We start from the raw sequence: 24,840 nt of genomic DNA on the forward strand, positions 1-24,840 counted from the left end.
TTACATTGTACTTTGCTCAAAAACTGCATGCATTCATGTAGAACTCTGAGCTCAAAAACTGCATGAATTTATGTAAAACTCCATTATCTCACTTTTTAGATTAGAATCGATCTAAACATCATGGCATAGACAGAGAACACAGGGGGCCAACACCTTCAACATATTGTCTCGCTATCACCATTGTTAACAGCTAACCCGAGAATGCAACCTTTTTAAAAAAAGGTTTTGTGATTTACATATGAAAGAAGTGAAACTAATCACTGTATTCTAACAGATGAAAGGCTTAACAGACAATCAATTTTTCAATGTATAATTTCAGTTACATCGCACTGTAAATTTTTGCTATAAATTCTGTGTTAGGACCTGATGAAGGAGGTCGCTCCGAAAGCTAGTGTGCTTCCAATTAAACCTGTTGGACTATAACCTGGTGTTGTGTGATTTTTAACTTTTAAATGTTGTAATTGTACCAGTCTTCACCAACTCCTCTAGCAGTTCATTCCATACATATACCACCCTCGGTGTGAAAAGCTTGCTCACTATGTCCCTTATAAATCTTGCCTCTCTCACCTTAAATCTATGCCCTCTACTTTTGGACACCCCTACCCTGGAGAAAAGACTTTGGAGATTCATCCTATCCATGTCCCTCATTCTGCTGCTGCAGCAGTTACTTCAAGTCCAATAAATTGACCTTTCCTTGATAGTGATGATTTATAAGAGTTTGTTTTAATCATTCTATTCGGAAATGCTAGCACACCTCTGGAGCAGGTAGGGCTTGAACACAGGCCACTGAAGATTTGTAAGATCAGCAGTCAGTTGAAGACTTTTGGTGTGACGTGTTCTGCTGTTTAATTTATATATTTATAATTGAAGAGAGCAATTGGTTGAATCCACTTGTAAAATAAGACCAAGAGCATTAAATCACTCTATTGAAAAGTAACCCAATTCCTTTTTGTGATGTACCTGTCACAGCCATTTATGATTGATTATCCTGATTTGTGTGATTTTAAATTCTGAGTTATGCCAAGCATGGAATTGGAAGGTTTATCTTGTCAAAGCATAATCCAGCAGAAGATGGAGCATTTGTTTCATTGTATCTACCAGTGGAAGCTAAATTTAAACATAAACACAAACTATTCTTCAGTGCTGATAGAATGAATCAATCAACAATTGAGCTTTTAGAGTTAAATATGAAAATGTAAATAGATTTGAGTTTAATAGGTCATTATCTGAAGAAATGAGCTGTAGTTTAATCCATTATAAAGTGTTTGCTAAAATAAGCAGAGATTAAAACCTTGGTGTTTTTAAGAAGATTAAATCCTATGAATGAGATAAAAACATGCATTTTCTTTCCGTTACAGGTTGAAAATGTTAGGAAACAGAGCAATGTACAAATTTCCCGTTTAGCTGAAGAACTGTCTGATATGCAAATGGTATGTAGGCTTACCTGATATTCAGAAGAAATAAACTGAGGCAAAAGCAGCTGGTGTTGATCCAGTATTGATGCAATTTTCCAGTTTTTTCAAACATAAATATTCTCCTCATCAGATTCACTGATGAAAAATATATCAGGCAATGGTTTTGCAAAGACAATTGTAGTACTTTTTTATGTTGAAAATTATTCCAAGGCACCTACTGACATTTCAGGAAAAAAATGGAAGGTAGAAGGCGATATTAAGGGGTGGGGGGGTGCATAGTGATTGAAAGTTTGATTAGAGGTGTTTCAGAGAAATGTATAAATTGGTAAAGAAGATAGTGAGGCAGGGTGCTGTAATACAGTCTATAGGTATGGCTGCTATTGGAATTGTGAAAGAAGTAAGGATATGCACAAAAGGCTAAGCTCAGAGGAACAGTATTCAGGGCTGTGGAGGAGTAGGATTATAATGCTGCAAGACATTAGATACGTGAGATCTGAGTTGGTTGGAGTTTTAGATTAGATTAGCTTCCCTATAGTATGGAAACAAGCCCTTCAGCCTAACAAGTCCACATCGACCTTCCGAAGAGTAACCCACCCAGACCCATTCCCCTACCCTATATATTTACCCTTAACTAATGCACCTAACACTATGGAAAATTTAGCACGGCCAGTTCACCTGACCTGCACATCTTTGGATTTTAGGAGGAAACCGGAGCACTCGGACGAAACCCACCCGAAGTCCACAACAACAGTCGCCCTAGACAGGAATCAAACCCGGGTTCTTGGCGCTCTGAGGCAGCAGTGGTAACCATTGAGCCACCATGTCACCCTTAAAGTTTTGCCCATGGTAGGATTTGAACTCATGTCCCCAGAGTGTTAAGCTAAACCTGAAAAATGTGTTGCTGGAAAAGCGCAGCAGGTCAGGCAGCATCAAAGGAGCAGGAGAATCGATGTTTCGGGCATAAGCCCTTCTTCAGGAATGAGTAGGTACTGGTTGTCCTGGTTGGGTCCAAATTTTGTTGGTCTGAACGTAGTCCGGAGTCCATGCAGGGTCAGTTGGTTCCGTAGACAGGTGCTGAGGAAGGAGATGTGGCTGTGGTAGCGAGTCTGTTTGAGGACGTGGCTGAAGAGCTTCAGGGCAGAGGAGATGACCTGTTAAGCTAAACCCCCTTGTTTACTAATCCAGTAACATTCCCACTGCACCATCACCTTCCCCTCTAAGTTAAAGCGGTGGTACAACTTAATTGTATAACAGTGCATTTTAAATCTGAGCCACGAGTGGACCTAAGTGTGAAGGCTACAAAGGAATGGGATATGAAGATTTCATATTTGAGTAATAGTGGGCGCTAAGAGACAGCATGGATGGCAGCAATGGTGAGTAGGGCATTACAGGAGAGGATCTAGACAGCGTTAAAAATCACACCACACCAGGTGACAGTCCAACAGGTTTAATTGGAAGCACTAGCTTTCAGAGCGTGTCCGAAAGCTAGTGCTTCCAATTAAACCTGTTGAACTGTAACCTAGTGTTGTGTGATTTTTAACTTTGTACACCCCAGTTCAACACCGGCATTTCCAGACCTACACAGCACATTTTTTGGATGAGCTCTCCCTCCATCCCATTCTGTCCAGCTTCCCAGAAGAAAAGATACTTTGAAAGCAATAATAAACTGTGATGGCCTTAACGATCCAAGGATCTGACGTCTGGCCCTCAGTGGAAGGAAGTCCTGCCCTCTCAGTCCCATGAGTGTCAAAATTATGAAGGGAGCTGCTGAAACTTCAATTAGGCCCATGAAGATCAAATATGGGCACTAGACCCCAGGTAGCTATGGGCTTTTTTGGGGTGGAGATGTATCACAAACCTTAGGGCAAGGGGTGAGGGGCTAGCTTTTGAAAGCCAGGCAGAGAGGCACAATATATGGATGTGATCTTGGAGACGCTGCTCCTGAGGCACACAGGGTACCCCTCAGATGATTTTTCCACTTCTCCTTTTTCACCAACTTGATTGAAATATCAGCCTTTCCACCTTGTCCATCTTCCACTGCCCTGCAGAAAATGGACTAGAGGTAGATTGTGAGTCTTAAGTGGATACTAATTGGCATCTTAAAGGCATCAGTAGTCCTAAAGTGGGCAGACTTACTGTTCACCCCTCCTGAGTCAGAGTTGGTTGACTAGGCACCTTATATATTTTACATGTCTGCAAAAAACACAGCTGACAGAAGGATGTAAAATCCAGTCCTAGTGGTTTCAGTGGCAGATTTGCTTTGTAGGTGTAGAGGCAGACAATGTTATAGAATGGTTGTTACATTACAATCAATCTCTCAGTACAAATTTAGAGCGATTAGAAACCAATTATTACAATGTCTCTTATAAAAAGATGTTGTCTGTTCCTTCTGTGAGTGTGTCATTGTTTATTTTTGTTACTGGAAAATAAAATTATATAGTGCTCAAGTGATGAGATAGTTTGGCAGTTATTTTATGCTATTAAAAGTATTATCCATGCTGTACTATTGCAGGAAATAATTTATCTTGTGTTTTAAGGAGTGAAATAATGAGAAAATATAGTCATAGAGATGTATAGCATGGAAACAGACCCTTCGGTCCAACCTGTCCATGCCGACCAGATATCCCAACCCAATCTAGTCCCACCTGCCAACACCCGGCCCATATCCCTCCAAACCCTTCCTATTCATATACCCATCCAGATGCCTTTTAAATGTTGCAATTGTACCAGCCTCCACCACATCCTCTGGCAGCTTATTCCATACACATAACACCCTCTGCGTGAAAAGGTGCCCCTTAGGTCTCTTTTATATCTTTCCCCTCTCACCCTAAACCATTGCATGCAATATTCCAACAGTGGTCTAACCAATGTCCTGTACAGCCGCAACATGACCTCCCAACTCCTGTACTCAATACTCTGACCAATAAAGGAAAGCATACCAAACGCCTTCTTCACTATCCTATCTACCTGTGACTCCACTTTCAAGGAGCTATGAACCTGCACTCCAAGGTCTCTTTGTTCAGCAACACTCCCTAGGACCTTATCATTAAGTGGAGAAGACCTGCTAAGATTTGGTTTCCCAAAATTCAGCACCTCGCATTTCTCTAAATTTAAGCTCCATCTGCCACTTCTCAGCCCATTGGCCCATCTGGTTCAGATCCTGTTGTAATCTGAGGTAACCCTCTTCGCTGTCCAGTACACCTCCAATTTTGGTGTCATCTGCAAACTTACCAACTGTACCCCTTATGCTCTCATCCAAATCATTTATGTAAATGACAAAAAGTAGAGGATCCAGCACCGATCCTTGTGGCACTCCACTGGTCACAGGCCTCCAGTCTGAAAAACAACCCTCTACTAGCACCCTTTGTCTTCTACCTTTGAGCCAGTTCTGTATCCAAATGGCTACTTCTCCCTGTATTCCATGAGATCTAACCTTGCTAATCAGTCTCCCATGGGGAACCTTGTCGAACGCCTTACTGAATCCAGGTAGATCACATCTACTACTCTGCCCTCATCAATCTTCTTTGTTACTTCTTCAAAAAACTCAATCAAGTTTGTGAGACATGATTTCCCACGATCAAAGCCATGTTGACTATCCCGAATCAGTCCTTGCCTTTCCAAATACATGTACATCCTGTCCCTCAGGATTCTCTCCAACAACTTGCCCACCACTGCGGTCAAGCTCACCAGTCTATAGTTCCCTGGCTTGTCTTTATCACCCTTCTTAAAGAGTGGCACCACGTTTGCCAACCTCCAGTCTTCGGGCACCTCACCTGTGACTATCGATGATATACATATCTTAGCTAGAGGCCCTGCAATCACTTCTCTAGCTTCCCACAGAGCTCTCGGGTATACCTGATCAGGTCCTGGGGATTTATCCACCTTTAACCGTTTCAAGACATCCAGTACTTCCTCCTCTGTAATCTGGACATTTTGCAAGATGTCACCATCTATTTCCCTACAGTCTATATCTTCCATATCCTTTTCCACAGTAAATACTGACGCAAAATATTCATTTAGTATCTCCCCCATTTTCTGTGGCTCCATACAAAGTCCACCTTGCTGATTTTTGAGGGGCGTTATTCTCTCCCTAGTTACCCTTTTGTCCTTAATACATTTGTAAATCCCCTTTGGATTTTCTTTAATTCTGTTTGCCAAAGCTATCTCATGTCCCCTTTTTGCCCTCCTGATTTCCCTCTTAAGTATACTCCTACTTCCTTTATACTCTAAGGATTCACTTGATCTATCCTGTCTATACCTGACATATGTTTCCTTCTTTTTCTTAACCAAACCCTCAATTTCTTTAGTCATCCAGCATTCCCTATACCTACCAGCCTTTCCTTTCACCCTGACAGGAATATACTTTCTCTGGATTCTTGTTATCTCATTTCTGAAGGCTTCCCATTTTCCAGCCGTCCCTTTACCTGTAAACATCTGCCTCCAATCAGCTTTCGAAAGTTCTTGCCTAATACCGTCAAAATTGGCCTTTCTCCAATTTAGAACTTCACCTTTTAGATCTGGTCTATCCTTTTCCATCACTATTTTAAAATGAATAGAATTGTGGTCGCTGGCCCCAAAGTGCTTCCCCAACTGACACCTCAGTCACTTACCCTGCCTTATTTCCCAAGAGTAGATCAAATTTTGCACTTTTTCTAGTAGGTACATCCACATACTGAATCAGAAAATTGTCTTGTACACACTTAACAAATTCCTCTCCATCTCAACCTTTACCACTATGGCAGTCCCAATCGATGTTTGGAAAGTTAAAATCCCCTACCATAACTACCTTATTATTCTTACAGATAGCTGAGATCTCCTGACAAGTTTGTTTCTCAATTTCCCTCTGACTACTGAGTTCATGCTCTGCTGGGTGTCTCATAAAACTAAGCATCTCATAATATCGAACCTAAGATGTTGCCACAGATTTCCATGATTTGTCAATCCACCACTGGACACACTTTTTGTTTTGAAAGAAAGAAATACAGATCAGCCAGCCAATATCAACCAAGACAAGATAAATATTAAAATTTCCTGAAGTCTATTCACTGTGTTATTGTGTCGTACCTTGGATAAGGTGATCATGGTGTCCACCACAAACTGATATTTCTTTTAAAGAACAGGCTTAATGTCTTTGCCAATTTACTGTAACATATATGCTTCTTAATAGAACTGTGGTGATAAACAAGGACAAATTGAAAGGATAATAAGGGAGAAGCGAGCTCTGGAAGAGGAACTTGAAAAGGTAAAACAAATCACACTCTAGTATGTTTTATTTTTAAAATTTTTGATTTTTGCACACTTTGCAATGCTTGTTTTTCTCTTCAGTCTCATTTTCTGTCTTTACCAGCAGTAAGCTAGACTGAGTTAAAGGGATGGAACTTGTCATGTGTGCTGTGTGTATCCTTATCATGATGGCAGTAAAGTGATATATATTATCTGTTTCTTCCCAAGGATTAACAGTTTATAGAATTGACAGTCTCTCTATTTTTATGTTAAATACTTTTGCATTCTTCTTTTACTTTGTATTCCTGCAATGTCCTCTTGTAATATGCCTGCTGTATATTGCCTGAATAATAAGGAGATGAATGGGATAGAGGAGTAAAAGGATATAGCAGTAAAAACACACATACTAAAAGTAGAGACACAGGTTAATCGATATTTTCTAATCAACCCATTCAGAGATGTTAAAGTCCTCCCAGAAAAACCTAAAACAGCTGCTAGGGCTGATTTCTAGATGGATGGAATTGAAAAACAGAACAATTAAGGTAAACTTGTGTCAGCATCTGGTCAGACCACACCTGGCATATTATATAAAGAGTATGGTGGAATTGGAGAATATGCAACAGAGCAACAAGAATTTTATCAGAGCCGAGGCCAAATAGGTAGTGGCTGCTTTCACAATCAGCGAGAGGGCTGAGGGATAAACTGATAGTGTTATAAATCTCTTTCAAAGGGTTTGATAGGGTAGACATGGAAAATAATATTTCCACTTCTGGGACAGTTCCAAGCCTAGGAAGTCATAAATATAAGTCAAACATAGATATAACTTGAATAAATCTAATGGGAATTTGATGAGAAATTTGTTCACCCAAAGAATTATGAAAATGTGACACTCAGGGAGAAATAAAAGCAAATAGCATATATATTAATGGAGTAGATGAATATACTGGTAATGTTAGATGAAATATTGTGGGAACAAACTTGTGTAGAGCATAAACTGATTAGACCAAGGGGACTATTATCAACCATGGATTATTAATTCAGTTTGCAAATGACATTTTTGTTCAGTGTGAATCTCAGTTAGCAGTAGCCTTGACCTTATTAATTGTTTGTGTAAGATATCTCAGAAATAAGATGACTTCTAGAACCTATGTTGCTCCATTTTTGTGTCTTTTAACTTTTTTCTCTCTTTCTTCCCCTCCCCCTTTCTGTCAATTTGTATTTCTCCTTGGTTTCATACTTAGAATCATAGAATCCTTATGGTGCAGAAGGAGGCCACTTGGCCCATAGCATCTGCACTGACCATCTGAGAGCATACCACCCAGACCTCCTCCACATCCGCTACTGATAACACAATAGTGAAGCTGTATTTGTTTCTGCAGTAATCAACTTTGTTCACAATTTCTTTGATCATGAAGCAGCCCAGATGAAACGTAAAAATACTCCAAACATGGAATGACGTAGGTGATAAATTTTATGCTTTCTAATTGTTAGGTAATGACCTTAAACAAGAGAAAGCTCAGCAGTCTCCCTTAAACTTTCAACAAACGCCATTTCTTTGCGTTACCCCATTCATGAAACACATTTAGTTTGATCCCTTATCCCAATTTCTGGACTCAATATTCAACTCTTCACTGCCTGAACTTTATTGCTGTAGTATGTAAAGTCCACAGGACACACTTCATTAACTTATCAACCTTACTTGAAGCACCTCTTCATTCTTCAATCCTCAGCACTGAGAAAAATAAGCATCAAGGTGATGAACAATCATCTTCAAGTTCTCAACAATTTGCACAGCAATCTGGCTTAGATATAGGTTACTTTTCTGTTACTGTCATTAGATGAAAATCTTTGAATTTTCTACTAAATACTATTGCAGAAGTACTATCAAAACAAGAATGCAGTGAGTTGAGGAGAAGGTCTATAACTACCTTGTCAGAGATGGGCAATAACCCTGGTCTTGCCTTTGTCACACTTATCCCAAGAACAAGTTATTTAAAAAGAAGCTAATTGTAAGATAGGTTTTTGCGTGGGTTTACCAGTTGTGTCCCATCAATTGCTAGTAATTTTAGGGTGACTCACAGACTTTAATTTGTGGTTATATTCTGCAAATCCTTGTTGATTTGTATCTTATATTTAAAGCTGTATCTGTAAAATGAATTACTGTTGCCTTAAATCTGAGAGGAACGTAGGAACATGGAAATTAGGAGGGAACATCAGCAATTCAGTCCTTCGAGCCCACTCTGCTAATTAACATGATCATGGCTGATCTTATCCTCGGCCCTTTATCCCCGTTGGCCGTTTATCTTGCTTTCATCAGGAACATACCTATTTCTTTTTCGAACCTGTTGATTGATTCTGCCTCCACTGCACTCTGTGGCAGTGAGCTCCACAGATTCATAACCCTCTGAGCGAAGTAGTTTACTCCTCATCTCAGTTTTGAACCTACCTCCTCTCACTCTACATCTATGCCCTCTTGTTTGAGACTGTCCTACAAGGGGGAATATCTGTTCAACGTCCACCTTATCGTTTGGTATTTCATATACTTCAATCAGATGCCCCTTCATTATTCTGAACTCCAGCAAGTATAAGCCCAAGCTATTCAACTGCTCCTCATAAGACAGCCCTTTCATTCCAGGAATCAAGCCTGTGAATCTCCTCCGAATTGTCTCCAGTGCCATCACATCCTTTCTCAAGTAAGTAGACCAAAACTGGACATAATATGCCAGGTGTGGTCTCATCAACGCCTTATATAATATTAACAAAACTTTACTTGTACAATCCAGTCCTTTTGCAATAATGTCAGGATTTCATTTGCCCTTCTTATTGTATGCTGCACCTTCTTTCTGTGATGCATGCACAAATCCTTCTGCAGTGTCGCACTTTGAATCAGTTTCCTATTTAAATAATAATTTGACCTTTTATTTTTCCAGCCAAAATGAACAACCTCACACTTACCCACATTTAACTCCATCTGCCAGATTCTGGCCCATTCTCCCAGCCTCTTCATCACTTCCTACTTTCCCAGCCCTATTTTAGTATCATCCACAAACTTTGCTCTGTTACACTTTTTCCCCACTTGTAGATCATTTATAAGAATTGTGTATGTTGACATCTGAGAACTGAACCCTACAGCACCTCATTATTTACAGTTCGCCATCCAGAGAAACATCCATTCATCCCATCCTTCTGCTTTCTATCAGTCAGCCAGTACTCTATAAGGCTCTACCCTTAACCTTCTGGAACACCTTGTCAAATGTCTTCTAGAAGTCTAGATATACCACACCCATTGGATCCCCAGTTTTTACCTTGCTGGTTACAACCTCAAAGAACTCAAGCAAGTTTGTCAAGCAAGACTTGCTCTTCAAGAAACAGTGTTGACACAGTGAATTGAGCTTTGTGTTTCCAGGTGTTCAGTTATCTCCTCCTTTACGATTGACATCAAGAGTCCTTATGAGAATCCTTTCACACACGTTTTTTGAGCTGATCTGATCCATAACAGTACCACAAGCCATGTACTGCACATCATTTTGTGTGAGGGTACTAATTTTACATTTTAGTTGCCTTAATTAAAATGCCTTTTCTGCTTCAGACCTGTGCATCTGTAAATATGAATTTCTGGTGACAGATTGTTTTTAGATTTAAGCAAATTCATTTTATCAGTGAGAATTTGTCAGAAATAAAACACACCAAGCTTTCTTTTGTGGACGAATTATTTCTAACCAAAGGAGTACCTTCAATGGAGCAAGACCATTAGATTGACAGATTCAGGAGGAAGACACCAAAATAAATACATTCAGCAGTACCTAAAGTTAAATAACTAAGTTGATTTTTAAGTTACTTGTTCAGCAGCAAGTTTAAAAAAATCCTTAATTATCACCCTTCCATTTCCTCCTACAATTAACACACTAATTGCTCTGACCCTGAGGTTCAACATTGTTCATATTTGATGTAGATCCTATGCTCATAGTTTACAATACAAAATCAATCCACTGCTGTTACCATTGCTGAAAACTACAGGATAAGGATAGTTGTCCATGGGCAATTAGTGTGAACTACTGTGATCAAGGTGGAATTCATTATAAGAAATCAAAGAACAAGAATAAATTTAATAGTAACTAAACCTCATGCCGATCAATACTGACCAACAGAAAGAAATATTAAGAGAATAATAAATGTGAGAGCTACAAATCATAAAATAATGGTTCAAAAGTAAGAAATGTTCCACATTTAATAGAAATAAATCTGCCAGTCACATGTCTGTTTCTGAAATCATGTTTGTATTTGGAAGTTTTTATTTGCTATCCTTAAGGTCTTGACTGCTTACTGTGGTTCCACAGATGTATTTCACCCACTGCACAAGTGGCCTTGTAAATGTGTTTCCAGAAGTTATTCAACCACAGAGACGCCAAAACACATTCTGACTGGGGATTACTGACATATGTCATCAGTTGTCCTTCTATTCAAGGATGATATCTAGTAAGAATCACAGGTTTCTGCCATGAATTTTCCTTTGACTCACTGGCTGATTCTCAGCTCACAGATGTTTGGGCAAGACTTTCCACAAGTTAGTGGGATCCTGAATGCAGTCCTTGTGTGTATATTTCTGCACATACACCTTTGCAGCAAGGTGTGCTTGACAGTAATTAGGAGCAGGAACAGATCACTTTGATTTTATCTTTTTTGTAGATAACCAATTTCAGCACCAACTGCCAATACCTTGAATGTGATCAATTAATTCAATATGGATCGACAATTGATCAAGATCTATATGTCTCAGCTACTCAAAGTAAAACACCAATGAAACCTCAAGCAAATTCAAATGTGTTCCATGCTAGTGTTTTTAAAGCAATTTAGTTTATTGTTTAACAAAGCACATGCAAAGAGTGCTTCTCATGACACTCTTCCAAACTTTAGAGTGTACTGCAAGTCATTCTTATCACTGACAAGGGTCCAATTTTCTTCAAGGAACAGTATGCCAGATGTTTTTCCTGTGGACATTAAAAATAATATTGTGATTTGCACATGAAATCGCATTTTTGTTTGTCTTTTTTTTCGAAGTTCAATAAATAGCATGTGGTCCAACCCTTTTCTGTCATATTCATTGGCCATATGCTTTCTGAAGGGACAAATTTTCCAATTTGTTTTAAATTTCTTGGCTTTTTTCCTCAAAATCCCGAAGTGAACACCGGACTTGAAGTTCTCTTGTGTAACATTTCTGTTTCAGCTTTATCGCAATGGCGTAGGCACTGAAGAAGATCATAGAAAAATTGATGAGTTACACCAGCGATGTCTTAATGCAGAACGTTCAAAAGATGATCTCCAGATTAGTTTACAAACAACACAAAACAAAATCAAGAAACTTGAGATGAAGTAAGAATATCCCTTCCTTCTGCATTTATGTTACAACACAATTTTTCATGCCATTTCACTGTTTCTGAAAATCTCTGCAACATAAGAGGAGAACATTCAGACAATCGAGTCCATGCCAGTTCTCTGTAAATTGTTCAGTCTCATCCACTTGTTTGATCGTTGCAGCCCTGCAAATTTATTGCCCTCCAGTGTGCATATAACTCCTTTGCAATTTTTGATTAACTCGACTCCCATCACTTGCATTGGCAATAGTTCCAGGTCACTAGCACTCACAATATTAAATAGTTCCTCTTCACATAACTACTGCATCTCTTGTCTATAACCTCAAATCTGTGAACCCAGTCCTTACGACCATGTTATCTAACCTTTCACTGTCTTTTGCAGCTCAATCAAATCTTCCCTCGATCACCTTTGCTCCAGCTAGAACAGCTGTAGCTTCTCCAAAGTAACCTTGTAACTTTAATTCCTTATCCTTGTAACCATATTGTTAACTCTAAAAGACCCTCATACCCCTCCTAAAGTTTGGTGACCAGAACTGGATAGAATACCCTAGTTGTGGTCTCACCAGGTGTTTCTACAATCCAAGTATCCACCGTTTGCATAATACATAGTTATAGCTTTCACTCATTTAAGTGACCTTGCACTGAGAAAATATCAGTAATTTGTCCAAGAGCTTTTCAGTACTCCTATATGTTCCATTAAGCGATGCCATCTTAGCCAACTCTCACCTTAGTATTTACTCATCCAATTAGAATGTTATTCAACTGCAACATGACTGAGATTAATTCAGTAACCTGACGAACTGGACCTATAGCTGCCAATCCAAAGTACTGTTGGTCGGTATAACGCACTGGTGCAAGAATAGTTGGTGCTCGTTTCACATTATTATCAGTTAAATTGCTTTTCTCATGTCAACTTCAAATAATACCATTTGTTTGCTTTTAAAGTAGTTTTATTCTTGACTGCATCTTGGCCCTTGAATCATTCGGGTTTTATTGATTATAATTTATGATGATACTGTAGAAATAAATACATGTTACTGAATTGAAAGATTGTTCTATGTCTCTTCTATCAAGATATGTAAGCTATTCTGAAGTTTTCAGATGAATTTTCACTTAAATTTGAACTGTAACTTGCATGTTTTTAAATGAACTGACTCTTGGTCACAATTGATGTTAATGTTAGGAAGACCCCGCCAACAAAATTAAGTTAGGTAGCTTGGCCATGCTAAATTACTCAGTGTATGGGAAATGCAGGCTAGGTGGATTAGCCGTGGGAAACGCAGGGTTATCGGGATGGGGTAGTGGGGTGGGTTTGGATGGAATGCTTAGAGGGTTGGTGTAGACTCTATGGGTTGAGTGGCCTGCTTCCACACTGTAGGGATTCCATGATTCTATGAAAATTGAGCTATTCAAGGCACTGCAAACTGGATTATACTTGATGTGCAAAATTAATATACGTACATTAGCACACTTTACATATGTTACGAATGGTTGTGAAAAGTATACAATTTAAGCAAAATTATAAGTAAGTTCTTACGACACCTCCAGTTTGTCATTTTAAAAGAAACAAGAATATAAGAAACAGAAGCAGTAATAGTCTGTTTACCAATCGAACCTGCCCCACCATTTGATAAAATCATTATTGATCTGATTGTGGCCTGAACAGTGCTACCTTGTCTGTTCCACCAATTCCTTGCTAATCAGAAATCTGTCTAATTCAGCCTTGAAATGTTCAGTCAGCATGCTGCTTGTGGAAAATAATTTTAAAACCTGTTGACCCTTGCAGAGAAGAATTTTTTCGTCATTGTCAACTTCACTGGGAGACTCCTTACATTTAAACTGTGTCCCTGGTTCTGGATTTCCCCACACAAGGTATTATCCTCTCAGTGCCTGTTATGCTTCCTTCAGAATTTTACACTTTTGAATAAGATCATTCTCTTAAACTCCCATGAGTACAGAGACTCAATCTGCTCAACTCTTTTCCATAAGGTAGCCCCTTCATCCCAGGAAACCGTACTCGTGTGCCTTCTCTGAGCTGCTTCCAATACAAGAATATTCAGTCTTAAATAAGGAGTTCAAACAACGCTCAGAAAGAAGAGTGGAGTTTTAAAAATAGTCACTGTCAAAATACCATTTAAAAGCATATTCCACGTCTATAAATATTGCAGAAATTATGACCAATAATTATATCTGTTAAGATTAACTTTCCCTTCCATTCTGTGCATTTTATAGTTATGAGGAGGAAATGTCCCGTTGCCAAGAAATGGTTCAAAAACTACAGAGTAACCTAGAGTCTGTTCGTGGAGATTGTGACACCGTCAGTGAGGAGCGACTGAGGTTACAGAAAGAGAATGAGCAACTTCGTAAAGAGATGGAAGAACTGAAGAAAACTCGTCTGGACATACAAAGGAAAGCCAGACAGCAGGTAGGAGAGTTTGAAAGAAGGGAAGATTCACCTGTTCGACACTATATATATCCTTCATTTGAGTGGTAAGAAAAGCATTATAAGGCATTGATTTTAAACTTTCATGTACATTTTTGGGAATACTTGCCAAATATTTGGGGTGAGTCATATTTTGATTCTTTCTATCCATTACTGGGCAAACAGCTAAATTTTAAATCCCTCTTCTGTTATGCTGCTGCAATCAATTAAATCAGGCCATTCCAGCATTTCTGCTGAAATGACCATGTATCGCACTTTCCCTTGCCTTTTGATATTGAACCATTCCAAAGACATTTGTTCTTCAATTTTTTTTCATAAGGATCAAATTCTTAAAGAGCCTGATTAGAAACTCACTAGCTGTCACTAGAGGAAAAAGTACTGAGAAGATTAATAAGACTAAAGAACACAAGTCCCCTGAACCTATTGGGGTTGCATTTAAAGGTTTGAGTGGAAGTCGCTAGAGAGATTGTGGGTGCTGTGGTAGTAACCTTCCACAAATCCTTAATTTGAGAAATGCCTCAGGAGATTGGAAAACTATGAATTTAACAGTTGTTTAAAAGGAAGTGGTAACAATAGATTAGTTAGCTTGACATCTGTCTTTGGGAAAATGCCAGCAGTCTATTATAAAGGATGATACAACTGAGCAATTACAAATATACAATAAAATCAAGCAGAGTCAGTATGATTTCACAAAGGGGAAATAATGCCTGATAAATTTATTACAGTTCTTTGAGGAGGTAACAAGCAGGATAGATAAAGAAGAACAGTTGATGTAATGTATTTGGATTTCCAAAAGATGTTTAATAAGGTATTGAATAGAAGGCTGATAAATAAGGAAAGAGCTCATGGAATTGGGTGTGGTACATTAGCATTGATAAAGGTTTGGCTAACTAATAGAAGACAGAGAGTTGGAATAAAAGAGAGATTTTCAGGATGGCGACTGTAACTGGCAGAATGCCAAAGGGATTGGTACTGGGACCACAATTGCTTTCAGATATATTTGGAGAATTTAGATGTTGGAAGTGAATGTCCCGATGCCGAGTTTGCAGATGAAACAAAATTAGGTGAGAAGGCAAGAAGTGAGGATGACACTAAGTTTACAAAGGGTTTCAGACAAGTTAAATGAGTGAACAAAACTTGGCAGGTAGAATATGTATGTGGAAGAATTTGAGTTATGCACTTTGGCAGAAAGAATAGAAGAGCTGAATATTATTTAAAAAGAAAAAGACTGCAAAAAGCTACATCACAGGAGCTTGCAGGTCACAATCCATGAATCACAAAAAGCTACCATCCAAATTCTTGGATAAATAGGGAAGACAAATAGAATCTTCACCTGAAAGGGAATGGAGTATAAAAATAAGGTGGTCTTGCTAAAACTATACAAGGCACTGGACAGACACACCTGGAATAAGGTTGTTCTGCAATAACACTCATTTCATTAACGTGAATTTGCCGAAACGGGTTGACAAGTTGGGGACACTGTTTCTAAAGCATGAACCATGAATGGTGGGCGGCACGGTGGCACAGTGGTTAGCACTGCTGCCTCACAGCGCCAGAGACCCGGGTTCAATTCCCGCCTCAGGCGACTGACTGTGTGGAGTTTGCACGTTCTCCCCGTGTCTGCGTGGGTTTCCTCTGGGTGCTCCGGTTTCCTCCCACAGTCCAAAGATGTGCAGGTCAGGTGAATTGGCCACACTAAATTGCCCGTAGTGTTAGGTAAGGGGTAAATGTAGGGTTATGGGTGGGTTTCGCTTCGGCGGGTCGGTGTGGACTTGTTGGGCCGAAGGGCCTGTTTCTACACTGTAATCTAATCTAATCTAATCTAATCTAATCTAATCTAATCTAATCTAAACTTTTAAAACATGTATTGGCTGTAATGCGATTATATCACCAACACTTTACATGCTGTTTCTGAAGTGTAATTTTTCTATAACATGGAGTTGCACAAGAACGCAACCATCTCGTTACAGCGGAACTACCTGTACTATGAACAGTTTTGATCCTCTTATCTATGGAAAGATATATTGGCATTGGAGGCAGTCCAGAGAAGGTTCACTAGGCCGGTCCTGGGTATAGCAAAATTTTCTAATGAGGAGAGTTTGAGTAGGTTGGGCCTTTATTCAGTGGAGTTTGAAATATATAAGATTATTAGGGAGCTTGACTGGATAGATGTAGAAAGGTTGTTTCCCCTTGTGGGAGAGTGTAGAAACAAAGGGCATAATCTCAGAATAAAGGTTCGTCCATTTAATACAGAGGTCTTTTTTAGGATGGAAACTGGTAACTAGTGGAGTTCCGCAGGAGTCAGTGTTGGAACCACAACTGTACATGTTAAAACACATTAACAATCTGGACAAAGGAACTGGAGACGTGGTTGCTAAGTTTGCAGATGACACACAGTTAGGTGGAGGGACAAGTAGTGTTGAGAAAGTTGGGAGGCTAGGAGACTAGGCAAAGAAGTGGCAGTTGGAATACATGCGGGAAAGTATAAGGCTGTGCACTTTCGTAGGAAGAATAGAGGCATAGACTGTTTTCTAAATAGGGAGAGGCTTTGGAAATCTGGAGCACAAAGGGACTTGGGGGTCCTAATTCAAGAGTCTCTGGTCAGCCCACATGTGGAATGTTGTGAGCCCCGTATCTCAGGAAGGATGTGCTGGCATTGGAGGGGTCCAGAAGAGGTTCACAAGAATGATCCCAGGAATGAAGGAGGTGTTGTTTGAGGAGCGGTTGAGGACACTGGGTCTATACATGATAGAGTTTAGAAGGATGAGGGCAGAATCATTGAAGCTTACAGAATTCTGAGACCTGGATAAAGTGGGCATTGAGAAGATGTTTCCTCTAGCAGGAGAGACGAGGACCTGAAGGCTCAGTCTCAGTGAAGGTACAAGCCTTCTGAACTGAGATGAGGAGAACTTTCTTCAGCCAGAGGGTGGTGAAACTGTGCAACTCATTCCCACAGAAGGCTGTGGAGACCAACTCATTGTCAGAGATAGATCGACCGACCAACCAACCGACTGACCTCTGCTCCTTTATCTTATGGTCTACAGAGATAGAGAAAAAGCAGGAAAGTGGGGTTGAGGATTATCAGATCAACCGTGGTCTGATTGAATGTTGGAATAGACTTAATGGCTGAACGGCCTATTTCTGAATTTATAATTCAATTTTATTGTCACGTGTACTCAAGTACGGAACTACATCGGTACAGTGAAAAGTGCCGTTCCAGGCACCATCTTAGGTACAAAATTTTAGGTACAAAATAGAAAAATAAAGAAACAAAGTTAATTAAGTTCAACAGCCCTTCTGAAGTGTGTAGCCATGATGGGCTGGCACACCCTACAACGGTTCAATCTCCTCCACTTTGACCCTGTCTCCAGGAGTATTCAGGCTGCCTCCTCATCACATCTGTGGTTTTATGGGTTGGAACCTACAAACGGAGTAGTCCTCCACATGTATTACATGGCCAGCCCCAGTATAGGTGAGAGTCTTTCATTTGAGCTGAACAGGGACAGCAAACTGAGTTTAAATAGCTGGAGAACTATGTTGCAAGGTAAAATTCAATAAGAGGATCATCGAGTGAAATAGGCCATTAGAAGCTGCAGGGCAGTCTCTTCCGTTTGAAGAATTTTATGGAGCAGGTTGTAACCTCTTGAGACATTCAGAAAAATGAACTTATATATTTTTTAATAGAGTTAGATCACAACAAGCATGTACTGTAAATTTGACTTTACTGGTTGCTGCCATTTGCCAGCTCCCATTTGAATGCAATCAAAGTTCTAAGGTTCTTATTCTGCCTAAAGGTTTGCCATCAGACTAATTCACAATAAGATGTGATCACTTGTATAAAGCCAATCGCCTAACTTAGAGTCACAGAGTCATAGAGATGTACAGCATGGAAACAGACCCTTCGGTCCAATTGGAATCCTTGTCTTAATGCAAAAATTAATATCGTGCACAATTTGGGCATCTGCATGCAAGCAAAATTAGAGTAAAATGTATTCATAATTCCTAAATTTCACTTTATTTAGGTAGCAACCCTGGAACATGAGTTGTCCCTAAAGGAACATGGATTTGAAATCCAACTAAGAGAACTCGAGGATGCCAATCGGAATTCAACCAGTGAGCTGAAACGTTTATTGGCAGCACAACAAAAAGCAACCAGCCGATGGAGAGATGAAACCAGGAAACTAACTGAAGCCTTTGAGGCTAAACAAAACAAACTGAAGTAAGTGAACACTGCTGTGAGAGGCAGGGATGCTCAACCAGAGATTCTGCAGCCCCTTGAAGGACCTTGAGAAGGGTTTAAGGGGTCAGCCAAATATAGCCAAAAAAATGTGCAAAGCCTCCCTCCCATGCAATCTACCTATGCCTCTCAGTCATTTTCTTATTAATATTTAAACATTGCTTGACCGTTTGATTCAACTAACATGCAGTAAATGAGCTTTGCCACATACAATGGCAGAAGAGGATTTGCAGCCCATCATTACACCCATCACCTTGGCTTTGATTTAGTACCTCTACCTTTCATTGCACATCATTGCCTTGGCCAGCACCAGCAACAAGTTTCATAGTAATTCAAAGAATGATAGCACATATTTACATGTAATTATACAGCTAATTTTTACACTGAAAAGTATTTATCTTGTAACCCGAAATTTCTACCTTTTTTCCAACTTGTGAAAATGTGTTTCCATAATTTTGAAGACCTTAATCAGACATTCTCCCATGTAATGTTCTTCATTCCATTGAAAAATGTCCTCATTATTCAAGCCATCTGTAAATAAACTGATTGTACTCTTTCCATAACTCCTAAATAAATGTATAATGCAATGCGCAGAACTATATAATACTCCACCTACAATATAACCAATTGCTTATACAAATTTAGCATTTATTTACTTTTGTATTTAATGTTCTCCGTATGAAACTTAGAATCACTTTTTTAATGTTCTTTTCATATACATTTTAACTTTGTTGTGGGACTCTTAGATCTTTCTGATCCTGCACAGTTAGAATATTTTACCTAAAATAAAGAACAGACTAGGCTACTAAAAGTAACCAGAAGCTGAACTTTGTTTTTTTTTGCTGATGAATCACACATGCTGAAAATAAAAATGTAACCCCAGCTATATGATTGATTCTTTCGTTATTTTCTGCTTCTCTGTAAGATATCAGAAGATTTGTAATGATTATAATTGAATTTTTCCAAGTACTGTGTGTAATGGTGATTATAAACCCCCAAATAGTAGTTTAAATATGCCAAGAATGACCACATTTCTGAAATAACTTCCTAATGAAGTACGTTTTCCGTCTTTCTTTCTTCTTTGCTGACAGGGCTGATCTAACCCGACAGAAACAACGTTGCCAGGAGTTAGTTTGCAAGCTGGAGGTTGCACATGAGAAAATAACAGAGGTAAGATAATTGCTGTCAATGATTTCAATCATCACTCTAACCTGTAGCCTGTTTGTTTTGTATTATCATTGGTGCGCATTTATTGTTGAAGCTTGGAAATGAACTTGCACTTCACAACCTTTCAGTTACTAAATCCAAACCTGTCTTGGTGAATTGTCCTTCACATGTTTGACAAATTCAAATATATGTTGCCCACTTGAATGTAAAGCTACAGCTGAAAAATTTGATTCTGAAGAATAGTTATTAGAAGAAACTGTAGAAAACATTATAATTTAGACAGTATGATATATAAGTTTCTAACCACTGACTGCACCCTTATTCGTTCCTTTGTTTGTTTTATAGGGTTGCAAACGTCAGTGTGAAAATAATTCTGTGTTTGTACCATTTCAGTGTTTGTTTATATTGGATGTGAATCTGGTGGTGTGAAACATAGGAACAGTAGGTAGGCTATTCAGTTAGCTCTACCATTCAAGGTCATAACTGATCAAATTCTCTATGCCATTTTCTTACTTGTTTGTAATGTAATTCATTTCCAAATTCCTATTGATTTCTGTCTTGAATCTGCTCACTGATAAAGCTAACACAGCCTTCTGGAAGGGCTTCCAAAGATTCGCCAACCCCTGGGTAAAGAAACTTTCTTCATCTCAGACTTAACTGGCATGAGATTTTGTTCCTGGTTCTCGAATCATCATCCAAGAGGAACACCGTATCCATTTCTGCCTTGTCATAACCTGTACAAATTTTGCAAGTTGTACTGAAATCACTCTTGTTCATTGAAACTCTAGAGAATACAGACCCAATTTCTTCAATCCAATGTTTAAATGCAATCCTATTATTCCAGAGATTAATCTGGTGAACCTCCAATATACTCTCTCTACAGCAAGAAGCTATCTTCCTTAAATAGCAACACTAAAACTGCTCACAGTATTCCAGGTGAGATCTCAGCTTGTAGCAAGACATGTTTATTTCTATGCTAAAATCCCCTCAAAATGAATGCCAACATTCTGTTTGTCTTCCAAACCCACATGCTAGAGTTTTGTGATGCATAGACAAGGACACCCAGATCTCTTTAGACACCTGCACTTCTAACCTCTCACCCACTTAAGAAATACTCACCCTTTCTGTTTTTTCTACCAATGTGATTAACTTCACACTTATAATTTATTCCATCTGCCATGTTCTGGCCATTTACCTAGCCTGTTATGTTGCTTTGAAGTCTCCTTGCCTTCTCCTCTTGTTTGTTAATGTTTGGCATCATTAGCAAATTTGGAAATATTACAATTGAAACAGATTTTGAACAGTTATGGATCTAGCACTGATGTTTGCTGTACTCGACTAATAACTGCCTGCAATTCTGAGAATTATCTCTTTATTCCTACTCTCTGCTTTCTGTTCTTTAACGATGCATTGTAATATGTTGCCCCAATCTTGTGCACTCAAATTTAATTTACAAATTTCCTTTGTGGGACTTTATCAAAAGCTTCTGAGAATCCAAATACACCACATCCACTGATTATCTTTTACCTAGCCACAAGTAAAATTTTCATCAGAAAATCCAACATGTTTTCCCCTTCATAAATCAATGTTGATTCTGCCCAATCTTGCTATTCTTCTTTTAAATGTTCAGTTTTCACATCCTTTATAGGTTCTGATATTTTCCCTATTATGACCATTAAACTAATGGATATTGATTTTCCTCCTTCCTTCTTTCTTAAATAGTGGAGTTATGTTTGCTACCATCCAGTCAGCAAGAACCTTTCCAAACTCAATAGAATGATGAAAGGTAGCTATCAATGCAGCCACCATCTCTATTGCTACTTCCTTAAACCCATTGGGGTGAAGTTCATTTGGTCCAGGAGATTTATCAACCCTCAATCCAGCTAATCTTTGCTAATACTAATTCTTTTTAGCTTTTCAGTTACACAAGGCCTTTGGTTGTTGAGTATTTCTAGAAGATTTTATGTATCTTCCATAAAGGTCAAAAATCTCACAGCATCACGTTATAGTCCAACGGGTGTATTTGAAAACACTAGTTTTTGGAGCATTGCCCCCTCATCAGGTCAGCTCTTTGAAAGTTAGTGTTTTCAAATAAACCTGTTGGATTATAACCTGGTGTCCTGTGATTTTTGACCTTGTCTAACGCAGTCCAACACCGGCACCTTCACATCATAGAACATTGAACATTACATCACAGTACAGGCCCTTCAGCCCTTGATGTTGCGCCAACCTGTGGAACCAATCTGAAGCCTATCTGTCCTACACTACCCCATTTGCATCTATATGTTTATCTAATGACCATTTAAATGCCCTTAATGTTGGCGAGTCTACTATTGTTGCAGGCAGTGCTTTCCACACCCCTACTACACTCTGAGTAAAGAAACTACTTCTAACATCTGTCCTCTATCTGTGTCACCCATCAATTTAGACCTATGTCCCCTCCTGCTAGCCATCACCATCTGAGGAAAAAGGCTGTCACTGTCCACCCTGTCTATCCCTCTGATTATCTTATATGTCTCAATTAAGTCACCTCTCAACTTCCTTCTCTCTAACAAAACCAGCCTCAAGTCCCTCAACCTTTCCTCATGAGACCTTCCCTCCATACCAGGCAACATCCTGGTAAATCTTTTCTGCACCCTTTCCAAAGCTTCTACCTCCTTCCTATAATGCGATGACCAGAATTGTGCGCAATACTCCAGAGTTTTGTACAGCTGCAGCATGACATCGTAGCTCCAAAACTCAACCCCTTTACCAATAAGAGCTAAAACACTATGACTTCTTAACAACCCTCTCAATCTGGGTGGCAACTTTCAGGGATCTATGCACATGGATCCTGAGGTCTCTCTGCTCATCCACACTACCAAGATTTTTACCATTAGCCCAATATTCAATATTCCTGTTAGTCCTTCCAAAGTGAATCACCTCACACTTTTTTGCATTAAACTCCATTTACCACCTCTCAGCCCAGCTTGGCTATGTCCCTCTGTAACCTGCAACATCCTTCAGCACTATCTACAATTCCACCAACCTTAGTGTCATCCGCAACTTTACAACCCATCCTTCTACACCCTCATCCAGGTCATTTATAAAAATGACAAACAGCAGTGGACCCAAAACAGATCCTTGCAGTACACCAGTAGTAACTGAACTCCAGGATGGACATTTCCCATCAACCACCACCCTCTGTCTTCTTTCAACTAGCCAATTTCTGATCCAAACCACTAAAGCACTCTCAGTCCCATGCCTCCATATTTTCTACAATAGCCTACCATGGGGAACCTTATCAAACGCCTTACTGAAATCTATATACACAACATCAACTGCTTTACCCTCATCCATCTGTTTGGTCACCTTCTCAAAGAACTCAATGAGGTTTATGAGGCATGATCTACCCTTCACAAAACCCTGTTGACTATCCCTAATCAACTTATTCCTCTCTAGATGATTATTAATCTTATCTGTTATAATCTTTTCCAACACTTTACCCACAACCGAAGTAAGGCCGACTAGTCGATAATTGCCAGGGTTATCTCTATTCCCCTTCTTCACGACGGAACAACATTTACTATCCTCCAGTCTTCTGGCACTATTCCTGTAGACAATGATGACATAAAGATCAAAGCCAAAGGCTCTGCAATCTCCTCCCTGGCTTCCCAGAGAATCGTAGGATAAATCCATCCGGCCAGGGGACTTATCTATTTTCACACTTTGCAGAATTGCTTAACACCTCCTCCTTGTGAACCTCAATCCTTACTAGTCTAGTAACCTGTATCTCAGTATTCTCCTCGATAACATTGTCCTTTTCCAACATGAATACTGACGAAAAATATTGATTTAGCACCTCCCCTATCTCCTTGGACTCCTCGCACAACTTTCCACTATTGTCCTGGATTCTCCTAATCTTTCACTAGTCATCATTTTATTCCTGACATACTTATAGAAAGCCTTAGGGTTTTCCTTCATCCTATCTGCCAACGACTTCTCGCGTCTCCTCCTGGCTCTTAGCTCTCTCTTTAGCACTTTCCTGGCTAACTTGTAACACTCAAACACCCTAACTGAGCCTTCATGTCTCATCCTAACATAAGCCTTCTTTTTCCTCTTGACAAGAGATTCAATTTCTTTAATAAATCACGGCTCCCTTGCTCGACTACTTCCTCCCTGCCTGACAGGTACATACTTATCAAGGACATGCAGTAGCTATTCCTTGAGTAAAGTCCACATTTCAATTGTGCCAAACCCCTGGAGTTTCCTTCCCCATCCTATGCATCCTAAATCTTACCTAACTGCATCATAATTACCTTTCCCCCAGCAATGTCTCCCGCCCTGTGGTATATTCCTATCCCTTTCCATCACTAAAGTAAACATAATTGTAGTCTCTATCACCAAAGTGCTCACCTACCTCCAAATCTAACACATGGCCAGGTTCATTACCCAGAACCAAATCCAATGTGGCCTCGCCCCTTGTTGGCCTGTCTACATGCTGTGTCAGGAGACCATCCTACCCGCATTGGACAAAAGCTGACCAATCTAAAGTACTCGAACCATGGTTTTTTCAGTCAGTATTTGGAAAGTTAAAGATGACCATAACAACTATCCTGTTACTCTCGCTCCTATCCAGAATTATCTTTGCTATCCTTTCCTCTATATCTCTGGAACCATTCAGAGGCCTATAGAAAACTCCCAACAGGGCGACCTCTCCTTTCCTGTTTCTAATCTCTGCCCATACTACCTCAGTAGACGAGTCCTCAAACATCCTTTCTGCCACCGTAATACTGTCTTTGACTAACAATGCCACACCTCCCCCTCTTTTACCATCTTCTCTGTTCTTACTGAAACATCTAAATCCTGGAACATGCAATAACCATTCCTGTCCCTGCTCTATCCATGCCTCCAAAATGGCCACAACATCGAAGTCCCAAGTACTAACCCATGCTACAAGTTCACCTTATTCCGGATGCACCTGGCATTGAAGTAGACACTTGC

The 24,840-nt window shown here is 39.5% G+C and overlaps 1 protein-coding gene across 1 annotated transcript in view; it reads left to right on the top strand.

Moving 5' to 3' along the window:
* The window catches only part of sclt1 (sodium channel and clathrin linker 1), a 112,792-nt gene that overhangs the window by 58,923 nt on the left and 29,029 nt on the right, over positions 1 to 24,840 (top strand). Inside the window, exons 15-20 of the mRNA XM_043674192.1 lie at positions 1,359 to 1,430; positions 6,583 to 6,657; positions 11,863 to 12,008; positions 14,243 to 14,435; positions 18,476 to 18,672; positions 19,782 to 19,860. Of these exons, the coding sequence (XP_043530127.1) occupies positions 1,359 to 1,430; positions 6,583 to 6,657; positions 11,863 to 12,008; positions 14,243 to 14,435; positions 18,476 to 18,672; positions 19,782 to 19,860 (762 nt within the window). The remainder of the gene's footprint in view (positions 1 to 1,358; positions 1,431 to 6,582; positions 6,658 to 11,862; positions 12,009 to 14,242; positions 14,436 to 18,475; positions 18,673 to 19,781; positions 19,861 to 24,840) is intronic.

Source organism: Chiloscyllium plagiosum, chromosome 32 (genome assembly GCF_004010195.1).
Source record: "Chiloscyllium plagiosum isolate BGI_BamShark_2017 chromosome 32, ASM401019v2, whole genome shotgun sequence".
NCBI lineage: Eukaryota > Metazoa > Chordata > Chondrichthyes > Orectolobiformes > Hemiscylliidae > Chiloscyllium > Chiloscyllium plagiosum.